The sequence below is a fragment of the Daucus carota genome, chromosome 4 (genome assembly GCF_001625215.2).
Source record: "Daucus carota subsp. sativus chromosome 4, DH1 v3.0, whole genome shotgun sequence".
In the NCBI taxonomy this organism is placed as follows: domain Eukaryota; kingdom Viridiplantae; phylum Streptophyta; class Magnoliopsida; order Apiales; family Apiaceae; genus Daucus; species Daucus carota.
The window spans coordinates 42,007,440-42,020,466 of NC_030384.2; the positions used below are offsets into that span (position 1 = coordinate 42,007,440).

General features: G+C 34.4%; 1 protein-coding gene across 1 annotated transcript; it reads right to left on the reverse strand.

The window, feature by feature from the left end:
- Positions 1 to 3: 3 nt before the first annotated feature.
- Positions 4 to 9,230, reverse strand: LOC108215533 (serine/threonine-protein kinase STY46-like). The gene is made up of 16 exons (XM_017388013.2): positions 8,710 to 9,230; positions 8,168 to 8,282; positions 6,176 to 6,270; positions 5,954 to 6,070; positions 5,423 to 5,477; positions 4,798 to 4,908; positions 3,779 to 3,829; positions 3,517 to 3,686; positions 3,281 to 3,388; positions 2,490 to 2,563; positions 2,218 to 2,393; positions 1,294 to 1,389; positions 954 to 1,034; positions 782 to 835; positions 517 to 651; positions 4 to 425 (listed from the first exon to the last, which is right to left on the reverse strand). Exons 1-16 carry the CDS (start codon positions 8,895 to 8,897, stop codon positions 330 to 332), a joined length of 1,722 nt encoding a protein of 573 aa, XP_017243502.1. The 5' UTR covers positions 8,898 to 9,230; the 3' UTR covers positions 4 to 329.
- Positions 9,231 to 13,027: the final 3,797 nt, after the last annotated feature.

The window sequence follows — 13,027 nt, forward strand, 5'->3', positions numbered from 1 at the left end:
ATCTCGCCCAAAATATTATTTTATAATATTATATTTTCAAAATAAAAATATCGAATAAATTAGCTGATTTTTGCTACAACATATATTTTCCGGCACTTTTCAACGACACTACTCTTAAACCGAAGTATTTTCACCTTGCTTCTCTGGGGGGGCGGTTGCACCAACGTTGGTTAGTGCTCTGTCCAACTTTAAGGTTCTAAAGATCAAACTTAAAGCAACTATAACATTTTCTGTTCAACAGATCACATTCACTTATCAGACATGAACGCGGCAACCATTTATACAATGTACCCCTTTACCTTACCAGTGCACAGACATCGGACGTTGCACTAGTTCTCTTCACTTTTCACTGAGCACCCTTGTCTGAGCTGAGAGTACTCTCCTACACGATTCCTTCTCTTGACGGGTTTCTCTTCTTCTCCTACCTATTTCAAGTACCATATGTGATCATATCAGTTGAATGCAGACACAGAGCTACATACTTGGAAGTTGGAATAAAGGTTTTGTTTACATTACCGTCTTTGCTATATGCTGCAAGATATCTATAATCTCTGAAAACTCTGGCCGCAAAAAAGGGTCTTGCTGCCAGCATTTCTCAAGCAATTCGACAATTAATGGATGAGTTTGCTGTGGTATAATAGGCCTCATACCCTACAACAAGTGCCAACACATTAATTAGATCGTCAAGTGGTCTTAAGTGTGACCTACAGTAAATGAATATAACCAAGGGGTTCAATTATCAATATGAGGTGTTTAGTCTGCCAAGTTATAGGCAGATGACCTTCTGCACTACTCCAACGGCTGCCTGAAGTGGCGTCAAATTCTCATAAGGAACCTAGATGATTAGCCAGATTAGATGATGATTAGCATCCGGAAGACTATAGTTTCGTATATATAAGAGACTGCAGGGCAGGAAAATACAAGATGCAATGCTTTTCAATAAAATATACAACCTTTCCTGTCAGCAGCTCCCACAGCACGATCCCGAAACTGAAAATGTCAGCCTTATGATCATATGGCCTATGTTCAATAACCTACCCAGTATAACAACAGAAGAAGTCAGAGTCAAGATTACGATGAATAAATCAAGCTTATGATTTTTTATTGCATTTTGTACCAGGGCTGGTAGTGCTACATGAAGTCATGAAATGTAGATAGTTTGCTAGGAAGTAGTGTGTTGCAATTTGAAGTAAATTAAGTAACATGTTATTTCAATGAAGTGTTCTTATTGCAATTTAAGAAAGAAACAAAATCAGTAATTTGACAGATATGAAAAGGACAAAAGATACGGACCTCGGGAGCCATCCAGCGGTATGTTCCAGTCTCTGCAGTCATCACTCCAGACTGAGTTTGCACTCTAGCAACACCAAAGTCAGCAACCTTAACAACCTGTAGGATGAAAACATCATACATCAGATATATATCATATATGACCCATGAATCATTCTTAATAAACTATATCTCAGAACATGGAAAGACAAAGGATCGTGAATCTGCTAAGTACTGGCAAAATGAGTACAGTGCTGAAGTATACTTAGAATGCAAGCATCAGGAAGTTACATGCCAAATCTAATTCAGTTTAAGATTTTTTAGTATAATTGATATGAAAATCTTATTTTAAGTAAGATGTAGAAAGTGCAGATTCATTTGGGCTGAAGATCAGAGAGAAACCCTATAGTACCAACCCTTCTACAATTAAATTTGGCCTCAGTTCTAATTACCACAAGAACTGGTTCTCAAATACTCAGGATATGCAAAGGAGAGGATAACAATAAATTTTAAATAGAGGGACTACAAGTTATAAGTGGCATTTGAGGTATATATGTCGCAGCTTTTATCTATGAATGCAAATAATTATATTCTAAAACCTTGCGACAATTAATTCATCCAACTGGTTTTACGAATGTGATAGGCTTCTCTATACGCAACACTCCAAGTGGGAACTTTTGTACCCAACTATTTGAGTAGTGATCAAATCATTCTGGACATGTATGCAATAAGTTAACATATATATAAGATCCATGACTGGCAGTCTGGCACTAAAGGATAAAACTATATGCTCAGCATTATGGATGTTTAGTTTACAAGACTTGGCTGATGCAATGTGAAGAACACAGACAACAATAATATCATTAGAAAAGTTCAGGGAAAACACCAATTATGGAGAATAACATATGATAAACTTAAGATGGATAGACAATAGCTGAAACTTCTTACTTCATGTTCATCCATCAGAAGATTGGCAGCCTTAAGGTCCCGATGTACTATATTGTTTTGATGCAAATAGTTCATCCCTTTCGAAACATCTATCGCTACTTTGAGTATGGCTGGGAGCTTGAAGAATCCCTTTTGCTTATGCAGAAAGTCGTACACGCTTCCGCCAGACATAAATTCTAATTTGGTATACAGGAAGTAAAATGAATGAAGCAAAATCATCTAAATTACAAGTCAGAAGATATTGAAACAAAGTAAAGTGGTTTGACAACTACCAGTCACTATACAGAGACTTGGGGATCTTGTACAAGCACCAATAAATTGCACAACATTCTTGTGTCGGACCTTTCTGCAAATAACGGATTTATCATGGACAGACAGGGCAAAGGTACAGAGTAAATCAAGAGCACATGGTCCTACCACTCTGTCCAGAGGTATTAGATATTCTGGCATGTCAGCAATAATATTTTGTATCAAATTTTTTTAATTATTTTATAGGCATATCATCGTATGTAAATGTAAATTTGCTAGCAAGCAAGAGCACAATCAACATCAGCTAGTATCTCTTGGATGACCAAGAAGTCAGAAACTACGCTACCTCTATATGTTGTGATTATTCCACTTCAAGGGATATACTGAACGTCGTGATAAACAAAAACATTATAGCAAGGAGGAAGCAACAGATTTACCTAATACCAGCGACTGTCTAAATTGTGACCATTTGGGGGCCCCATCTTGACTATGCTGCTTAGATATATTATATATATATATAATTCCGGCAGAAGCTGTGCACCTCTACTAATTACATGTACAAATATATACAACCCTCCAACATTAGGCATATTAATATCACTGACATTAACTAAGGAGAGAAATCTCAGTTTTTTAATGAAGTCACTCTTATGGGCATGATGAATTCCGACAATGGTGTCTGCACATGTTTTGTTACAATTATTAATAGATGTAATTGCACTTCGATTCAAGAATGCATATCATGTGATTTATTTCTCGAAGACAAAAGTTGAATGAGGTGCAACCAGGAATGCAGGCACGTGATGCAACTAACCTCAAAATATAAACTTCCTGAGCAAACTCTTTCTGGACACCCGCACTTATATACTCAGCCTTGATGCATTTAATAGCCACGTCCTGACCATGTAATGTACCTTTATATCTGTACCAGTCAACAATTTACGATTATAATCTTATAGATGAAACAAATAATGATTATAATCATATATATGAAGCAAATATTTAAGATCAGATACTTTAAAATCAAGAAAACAGTTCAAGGAAGCTTACAACTCCCCAAATGACCCAGCTGCAATTTTTTGTTCAAATCTTAATTGCTTTGAATCAATTTCCCACACGTCAATCCCATCTTTGGGTATGCTCACTTGGTCTGGCATAAGCATGTCATCAGAATTCCCCAACTCAGCAGAAGATGTATGGTTAGTGGACCATGATTTCATCTACAGTAAATACAGGATATCCAGATATAATTAAATATGTGAATGTGTACGCGCAAGAGGTACAACGAACAAGGATCATCAGACAGAGGTACCTCAATCTTTGGAATCTCCTTTTCCAGTACACTTTTAAGATGATCACTTTCCTGAAAATTTTGGGGAACAGATGAGACAAACAGTTGAATAAATGTAGCAAGAATCATATAGTTTTTCATCATATTCATGAAGTTACATTCAGGAAAAATTCTATCTGACCAATTATAATACTATACAAGCCTAAGGCGGACTGAAAAGAGGATCAACATATTCGATATAGGTAGCTGCTACATAAGATATATACATAATTGAAGTTATGTAAGTCATCAGATATATATAACAAAGTAAATAAAGGTAAGTAGCGGAAAAAACAGTTGAGATAATTAAATTTTGTTCTCATCTGGATCTACATTATCACGTATACTATATTTTCCACAATAATTAGTAGGATTCAGAACTTTAAGTCTTCAACACAAGAAAAGAAAAGAAAGGGCATATAGATATGTGAATCATAACATAGTATAGATGTATAACAATTCCATATAATATAATTGCTTGTTAACAAAGTTTAACAATTTTAATCCATTGTGCTTCGCTACTTTACAAAGTGTTCACTCAATCTTTCATATAAAGTTTGTGATGCTTTTCCAAGTTGCCAATATTTATGGATTATCAAGTTTGTGGTTTAAATAAGCAGACATATATGTTTGGCATATTGACACTATAAATGATTTAGAGTCTCCTAACACGTAAAGGTCTAATGGCTTGGAGATTGATTGATATCATGAAGAAGAATAAAAGAAAGGAAACCAATCCTGTGTTAACCTGTCAATATATTTCTTTACATATCAGATAAATCCTTGAGATACTTATTAAAACAATAACTCAGATCCCTGCTTAATCCTCTCATACAAAATCCTGTGCTAGATAATGGGGAGTATAATGATGATACAGCTAGTAACTAGTAAGTCCCCTAACTAAATTGGTGGTGTAACACATACTGCAACATTCACATATTCCGCATATACTTCATCCAAGAAAAAATTCAGTATGTACAGTATAAGGAACAGCTCAGTACCTCAAATGCCCAACCATCAACAACAAAAACATCCAAAGAGTAACCATCTGTTGTTGAAAAAGCGTGAGCTTCTTTAATATCCAGCCCGATCTCAGAGAGTAGGGAAGTCAGCTGGAAAATTAAGAATATCTAAAAACTAACTCATTGAGAAAGTACCTAGTAAATATACTGATCTATGACTCGATTAGAAGTTAGAACCTTTTGACATCCATGACTCGGGGGGGGGGGCTAATAACAGTCTGAATAAGAGTTATGCACCAGGTCCAGGAGTACGGGACAACCAGGACGTTTATAAAATTAGAAAATACTTCCTATGTTAAATGTTATTTTCAGTTGGAAGTGAAGCACCTAAGATATTGTGACCATGATAAGAGCATTATAATTAATTTGTGAGCAGTTTCAGTAAAAGCGTAAAACCTTGAGACTATACCAATTAACAGAAAAGAAAAAGAATATGAAAAGAAACCAGAGAGACCTCAAAGTATTAATAATCTGCCAGCCCTATAGATGATATAGATCACAATAACCGGTAATCACCATCAATTAGACCTTATTCCAGATTTACTTCATAATACTTTTTACATTAAGGCGAAGAAAAATTCATGTATGTAAAAAAATTTGCTACCTGGCTAAGAAGCTTTGGCTTGTCAGTTGTTGAAATAGTTATTTCATGCCGAGGCCTGAAAAATAGAAAAAAGTTGAAATATTGATGGTAAAACTTCAGATATATTTTGGTAGTCTAACTATAACAATATTCATAATTAACAAATTACCATGTACGAAACTATAGTAACAACAAATTCACTGTTATTATTATTTTTTAATTTCTAAATTAGCAGAAGTGTTTTTCCACTTACTTTTACCAGTGCATACTGGTACATATGCGGTACTTATCGTTTTTTATAGCACCAGTGTGTACTTGCCTTTGCACCTCTAGTTATTTATTCTCTTCATAGACTCAAGATGTTTTTGCCTGGTAGGAAATTTTTGATAATAATGCTAAATGGGACAAGGGTTTAAGCTTGAGAATATTTACTGAAACATACTTGGACAGCATCGATTATCTAAAAATAGTACATTAATGAATGGCCAATAGTTCACGTGAAAAGTAACTGAAATAAGTTCAACTCGTCGCAAACCTTTCACGAGAATTTACCGAAATATCTTGAGGTTGGCACTCATAGTGCTGCTTCCGTCTGGAATCAGCGATATCCTGGCTTCAACTGCAAGTTCAAGACTTGGTGATGAACCAAATGCAGGAGGTGGATGAACACTGAAAATCACGAAGACAAACAAATACCGAAAATAAGTCACATGAACTCATCATGATGTCTCTGACTTTGCTAGTAAATGGTAGGAGTTCGGTCGTATGACATGCCTTTGCCTGACTGTGTAAGAGGAACTTTGAGGATCCCCCTTTTCCGTAAGGGTTGAGTGCAGGGATTCGACGGAATTTTCTTCAGACAACGGGGCCTTCAGAGGATAATATTAATCAGACATCATCCAATAGCAAGCATACAATCAACCAGAAAAAGTAGAAATTTGACAAAAAGAATGTATACCCGAAGTGTTTATTCATTTATACTAAAATGAGCATCCTACGGCTGTATTAACCGGTGCCGAACTGTACTAGTGTACTGAGACCTTTATAACCAGTATTTCTGGAAACTATCAAGGCTTGAAAAACTATCTATCCTCACCCTGTTAATTATAACGCCTTAGTTGAAGCAAAGCCACATGGGAGATGTTGGGAAAAGATAATCACAGCAAGATAGATGATTATTACTTGCAATTAAGAATTTTTTTTACCAAGATCAAAAAGATGTATATTCAAACTATATACAGTTAAGTTGATTATAAATCTTCATATGCTCCACTAAAAAACAGAAGCAGGAACTCTGATGATATACGTGCAAAAAAAAGTCATATTAGAGCATATACACATATCGTATGGTACTCATGTGGACAGCGAAATTTGTCTTGCACAATTAAATGCAAAAGTGTGAATAACCACTTCTACGCTGACTGGCATACATATCAGTGTCTTAATCGAACCAAAACAAACATCTTTATGCAACTCGGTCAGGGGAAAATAATTTTCGTACAGATCTAGAGCATGATTATGCTAATCTTACTATAACTCAGAGTCCCAGATCAGCCCACTTATGTAGGGTTTAAAGGAGGCAACTGCCAGACTAAAATCGTAAATCGTAAGCTAATAACACAATTCCACAGCCAAGTTATGGCTATTTGATTCTTTCACAAACTATAATTTCAACTCGAAAACAGTGGGCTCTAGGAGTTTCATATATATTAAATACATTCATATTTATTACTAGTAGTCATTCATATTGAACTGATGACTCTGCTCTCCTGTAAATTTTAGGTGTCCGCCACATACAGCACTCTTATTAAGACAATGGAATAGACCTCAACACTTACCATTTTCACTGGAAATGCTTCCCCAACGAGTATCTGTATAGCTATGTTTATAAACAGGAAAATCAGGGAAAACTTAATAACTTAATCTCGACAAAGAAAACTATAATTCTTATAATATTCCATCTCTGATATATGAGGAAAAGAAGTAAGAGAATAAGCGTTTTATGGACAGAGTGGAGGATTATGCATAGCATAACCCGAGGAATTGAACAGAATATTCACCAATAGATATTATTTTCTTTCCAATATGGACAAAACAACAAATTTACGGCGTCCTTATTGATTCTATAGCCCAATGACTTGGCCGTTACAAGCTTGACATTAAAACTGACTAGTTCTGATGCAGCATCTTGCATCACTTCTTATCAGGATTATTTGTGGAGCTTCCTACATATAGCAGGTTAGGGTTCAAAACTGAAAATTCGAGCTGCTCAGTTGTTTAGCTCTGTATGGAGGATTTAACAGGATTAGGTTTAAATTAATGCTTCCTTGTTGACTAAGTGCAAGAAGCCAAAGCTTAACTCTCTAGCTTAGTCCTCCAAATTTATTACTGTAATAATTAAATCGGTGTTGATGCATTTGCAAATTTAAGATACTCTTTTAAGAAACAGGATGGCTGAATGGCTGCTACTCATTTACAATCCATTTTAGTAAATTTAAGAATATACATCTTCTATCTGAACATTCTTTTTTGTGAACTGCATTAAAGAGGCACAAATCTATTTGATTGAAATTTGTTAAAAATAGAAATCCCATGAAAAAAACAAACACAAGTCAATCACAAAGTCTATCAGCACTAAGTACGAATATTTCAACCTATGTTAGCAAGAGTAGCCATGCAAGCTATCATTATTAATGATCAGCAACCAACAATTAAGGGTTTAATGTCAGTATGTAGTAATTTCTCAAAACATCTAATACAATTCACCTGCACAAGTCGAACAGCCAACGCAATTCTAGTGGCAGGGTCATGCGCTACATGCAATAGTTTCTTGTGCACAAGAACATCTTCTGCTCTCTCAACATTCACATCCAGCGCATACCTGCAATTAAACAACACACATATATAGACGAGAATTTCCCACTACAGTTTACGCATACAAAATATTACTTTACCGAGAATAAAAATACACTATCTGCATTATGTTGGGGCTAAAAAAAACATTACTTAATCGAGGTTCAATTGTAGTATTACAACCTAAACTAATCCAGCTTTCGAAAGTCCGTACACTTTTGCATGAACTACTGTTCTTAAATACCAAGAAATAAAACAATACCAAAAATATAGGACAATAGTGAAACATTATAGTAGGGAGAGTCAAAGTGAAGCTACTTAAAGAACTAAAAACACATGAAACCACTAGCAAACTAGGTAACTAGTCCATGTCATAAAGTTCATTTAAGCAAACAATAACAAAAACAACCAAGTTTCCAATAAAAAACACACACAATTAAACAAACACATAGTACCTAGTGGGGAGGCGATTGAAATGAGACCAAAGCTCATCATCAAAACCCGGCTGGCTCGCCTCTTCATTCTCCGACTCCTTGAGACGCCGAAGAACCTCGTGATAAACCTCGAACTTCTGCTTCCGCTTTCGAATCTGCGTGGGCGCTGAATCCACAGCTCTGCTACTGCAACTCTCCGTGTCATCCATGTTAATTCATCCGCAATATAAACCGAAACTCGATCACATAGTTGCCGACTCAACAACAAAATGATTTCAACAAAGGAGAAAGCTAGGCGAGTAATAAACAGAACAAGACAATATCAGAATCTGCTCCAACTTAGTTGCGAAAGCGAAGAGGTTCGATCCCAGGAAGCAACAAAACATGATCACTTGAACTTCACGTGAATCGTAAATTACCAAGAGCAAACGGACAAACCGAGCGAGCTGAGCAAAGAGTTTATCAACACATCTCTATATATAAACGTAATAAAATAATCGATGCATATGTAATAAATAAATAAATAAATAAACAAAGAGATTGCATGAAAGGAGAAACAGAAGTAAAATTAATTAATTATCGGATATGGTGACGATTGGAGGTGTAATGCGCACCCAATAATCAGCTGCGTATCGACGTGGATTCACACAAGGCCTGCTGGCCTGCTGCTTCCTTTGCTTGTATCACCCTCTTTTTTTATTCATCGATCATCATTAAATAAAATAATAATATTATTTTATTTATGAAAAAGTGTGTGGATTCTTCAGTATGCCATATCCATATATCCATCTCAACTTCCAATATAAGTGATGCAGTCCATTTATTCAAATAGGACTAGTATATTCCAGTAACCCCATCTTCTCTTCTCATATTCCACCACAAACTTTTTAAACCTGCTCCGTATTATTATACTCGAAGGATATGTATATGTTATGTCTACTTGCTCATTTTTATGTATTGTAACAAGAGCTAATGATGCATATGATGATGTATATGGCCATGAGACTAGATGCATGTATATTTTATGTGTAAGCGACTCCGGTAAGAAAGGGATATGTACATAAATTAACACGAGAATTATTGAAAATCTTAAACAATATATGATAAGTGTTGTAATAAGTCAGAATCGGACTTAATCGGTGAAATCACGAAAAAAATATTAATCGAGGATTAGTCAAAACTTAATGTAATAATCAGATATTTCAGTTCGGCAAGTTACAGAATAAAAATTAATTGGTGATTAATGTGATGAATCACCAACGTTTAGAATAGAGTACATGATAAACTTAAATAGTTGTATCAATCGTTTGATAGATGACCGACCTGACAAAGACACGCAAGGGTTGTTGAAGTAGAATGGATAAAAGAAATATGGAATGGGGTACAGGGAGTGGTGGACCGAAAGGGTGACATCGAAGTGCACTGGGTGTGGAAAGGGAACCATGTAATTTGTGTGAAATGACGATAAGGGGTGGAGTCTCTGCTTTTTTCACCCTTCCATCATCCCTCTTTCCGATTTCCCTTTTGGCTCATTGGACTATGATGAATCCTTGCTTGTTTATATATGTCAAGATAAAAATTATGATGCTTATCGCTGTATGGATACACGTGTACATCTGGATCATATTTCATGTGGCGATTGTAATTATAGCTAAAGTTTGATCCAAATTATTTGTGACTAGACCCTTCAAAAAGATTAATATAGAAATTCGCATCACAAATTATACTCATAAATGTCACATTCATTTTCCAATACTTTTGTAAAAGAGCATAATTATATTTACTCTCCTTCTAACGTTTTTTTATGTGAATATTAAGAATCTGCATGCTGAGATCGAGATAGCATTTTTTGAATAACTGGCATTGGCGGAGCCATGACCAAATATATAAAGGGACACCATAACCCTGATCACATAGTTCAGCTGGGGCACCTGTTAATAACACATGTGGGACCCACAAAAATATAACTGTTATTTTAAAAGTTGCAGGGACACGAGCCCCAGGTGTCCTCGCGTGGCACCACCACAGACAATTGGTGACAAATATTCTTGTATACTCTTTTTTGCGTGACATTATATCATTTTATATAATTAGTGTGAGATTGTTGTGTAATTCTGACAATTTGATACACGACAGGAACACAACACGAAAAATTACTATTTGAATTTCGATTTGGTGCATGAAATGTACACAAACAGTGCACGATTAATTAAGTGTGGAATATAGATTTTCGTTTCATAGAAGTACATGGATATATGCGATATAACTATATTTTAAAATAAAGTAGTATATTTTATGTGAAAAATATATCATTTGAGAAAAAAATTGGAAAAATTTATTTGATCCTAGTATTTTCCTTATCTTAAATAAAATGGTGCACATGATAAATAATTCAGATAAAATTGAAATGGACAATAAACTCAAAGTGTAGCGGGTTAGTTGAGCTATGCAAAGTATTTGTCCCGGAAATAGAGAATATAAAGTATATTTATCATGAATTGAAGGAATATAATGCATATAAATCTATTAAAAATAACTAATAATAATGCACGAATCCAAAACTGGTAAACTATTAAAGTGCTAAATCAGATGATGTTTGGAAATGGCTCTATTATAAGTACTTGGAGAAAAAAGCAGACTGACTCGGTGACTTGCGTAATATATTAAGATCTGACAGGCTTGTTTTTGTTTAGAAGATGGTGCCGGACAAAAAAGGATAAGGTAGTTACAGCCTTACAGGCAAAGCAGGTGGTGGCGTAATGCAGTGGTGACCCACGCTGCTCAGTTTGTTTTGGTGGGCTTGGCTTGGTGGTGGAGATGAAGATGCTCATTGCATGTTGGATTATAACTCTTTTGAGCTGTCCTTTCACGTGTGGGTGTGGGTGTGGCCTCGCTTTGTGCCTTCCCCATTCTCCGCACAAATTTTACTTATCATCACTTTGTACTTTTTTCTTCAACTTACAATTTTTATTTTTATTTTCTTTTGTTTTTTTTTATAAAGTGACGAGTTTTCTCTTTATCAATTTTGAGTAGGGTTGGGATGATAAGAAGTTGGGTTGAAATTGTTTGGTTGTCTGAGTAAAGGGCTGAATATCGTGGGATGGGAACAAGTTGGGCCGTAATTATTGGGTTGGGCTGAGAGAATGTTGTTCATCGCATGCCCCAAAAGCAGGCCAAGTTCCATTTAGGTTTGTCAACTTTTTACTTAAAGTTTCGAGTGAATAAACAGTTTATTCTTGATTTATTTTGAAAATTTATTAAACAATTATTAGGCATAGAAAATATTTAGATTACAAATTTAGTAATTCAAATATTTATATATATATATATATATATATATGATTTTCTAAATTTATTTTATTAACTAAAAAGAATGAGAAAACAAAACATTAATATCATTCAATTAATTGATAATTCGCTGGGCAACCTCTAGGAAAATCACTTGTTTGGCATCATTTTATAAACATTTAGTGGAAAAATAAAAATAAAAACAACATTCTGTATCTCACAGCAATCTACTTACTAATATATTTGAACAAGTATGCAAATTAGGCTATTGGAATTTCGAACATCATCTGGAGTATATGAAATAAATGAAAGCGGAATAAACACGAGGCACTACAATACATAATTACGTGTTCAACATTTTTTTATTTATTAAATTAATTTATTTATTTTTTAAAAATTAACATATTCACTTTTTAGAAACAAGTGAGTTAGCTGACTACATCGATCATAGTTTTAACTTAAATGAAATAAAATGACGAATAAGTAATTATTGATTTATTGTATATTGATGTTTGAGACACATATTTCTACAATTTTTTTTATCATATCGGCCCTGTTCGGTAGTTAGAGATGTGATAGTGTTTGATAGTTAGCGGATTGAAATAGACGTTTTGGCTGAAAAACTAATTTTTAAAAACTACTTTGAATAGTTTTTTGGATAGAGATTTTGATATGAGTCACAAAAAGCTAATTAAGCAGCTATTTTCCAAACAATTTTACAATAAACCGCCAATATAAACATCTATTTCAATCAACTAGCCAAAACATCTATTTCAATCAACTAGTAAAAACATCTACAATAAAAACTCTATAAATTGATAATGTCGGGACTGGAGAAATTTATTAATTTATTGATAAATAAATAATTATTAATTTAAAGAGTTTTTAACTGATTATACAATACATACCAAACAAAAAGACATACTGTATATAAATTAATATACCAAACAAAATGATAAATTAATCTATGTCTCTTAGAATTACATTGCAGCGAAACTTGAGACTGAACATAAATTAGTAATTAATATGTTTATATGTATTGGAAATCAAT

What these genes read in the sequence shown, in the direction of transcription:
- LOC108215533 (XM_017388013.2), bottom strand. Translation starts at nt 8,897, where the DNA reads ATGGATGACACGGAGAGTTGCAGTAGCAGAGCTGTGGATTCAGCGCCC. An exon ending in ACCGCTGGATGGCTCCCGAG is followed by an intron (nt 1,035 to 1,293) that starts GTCCGTATCTTT and finishes TATACTGGGTAG; the next exon opens with GTTATTGAACATAGGCCATA. An exon ending in TGCAGCATATAGCAAAGACG is followed by an intron (nt 426 to 516) that starts GTAATGTAAACA and finishes TACTTGAAATAG; the next exon opens with GTAGGAGAAGAAGAGAAACC.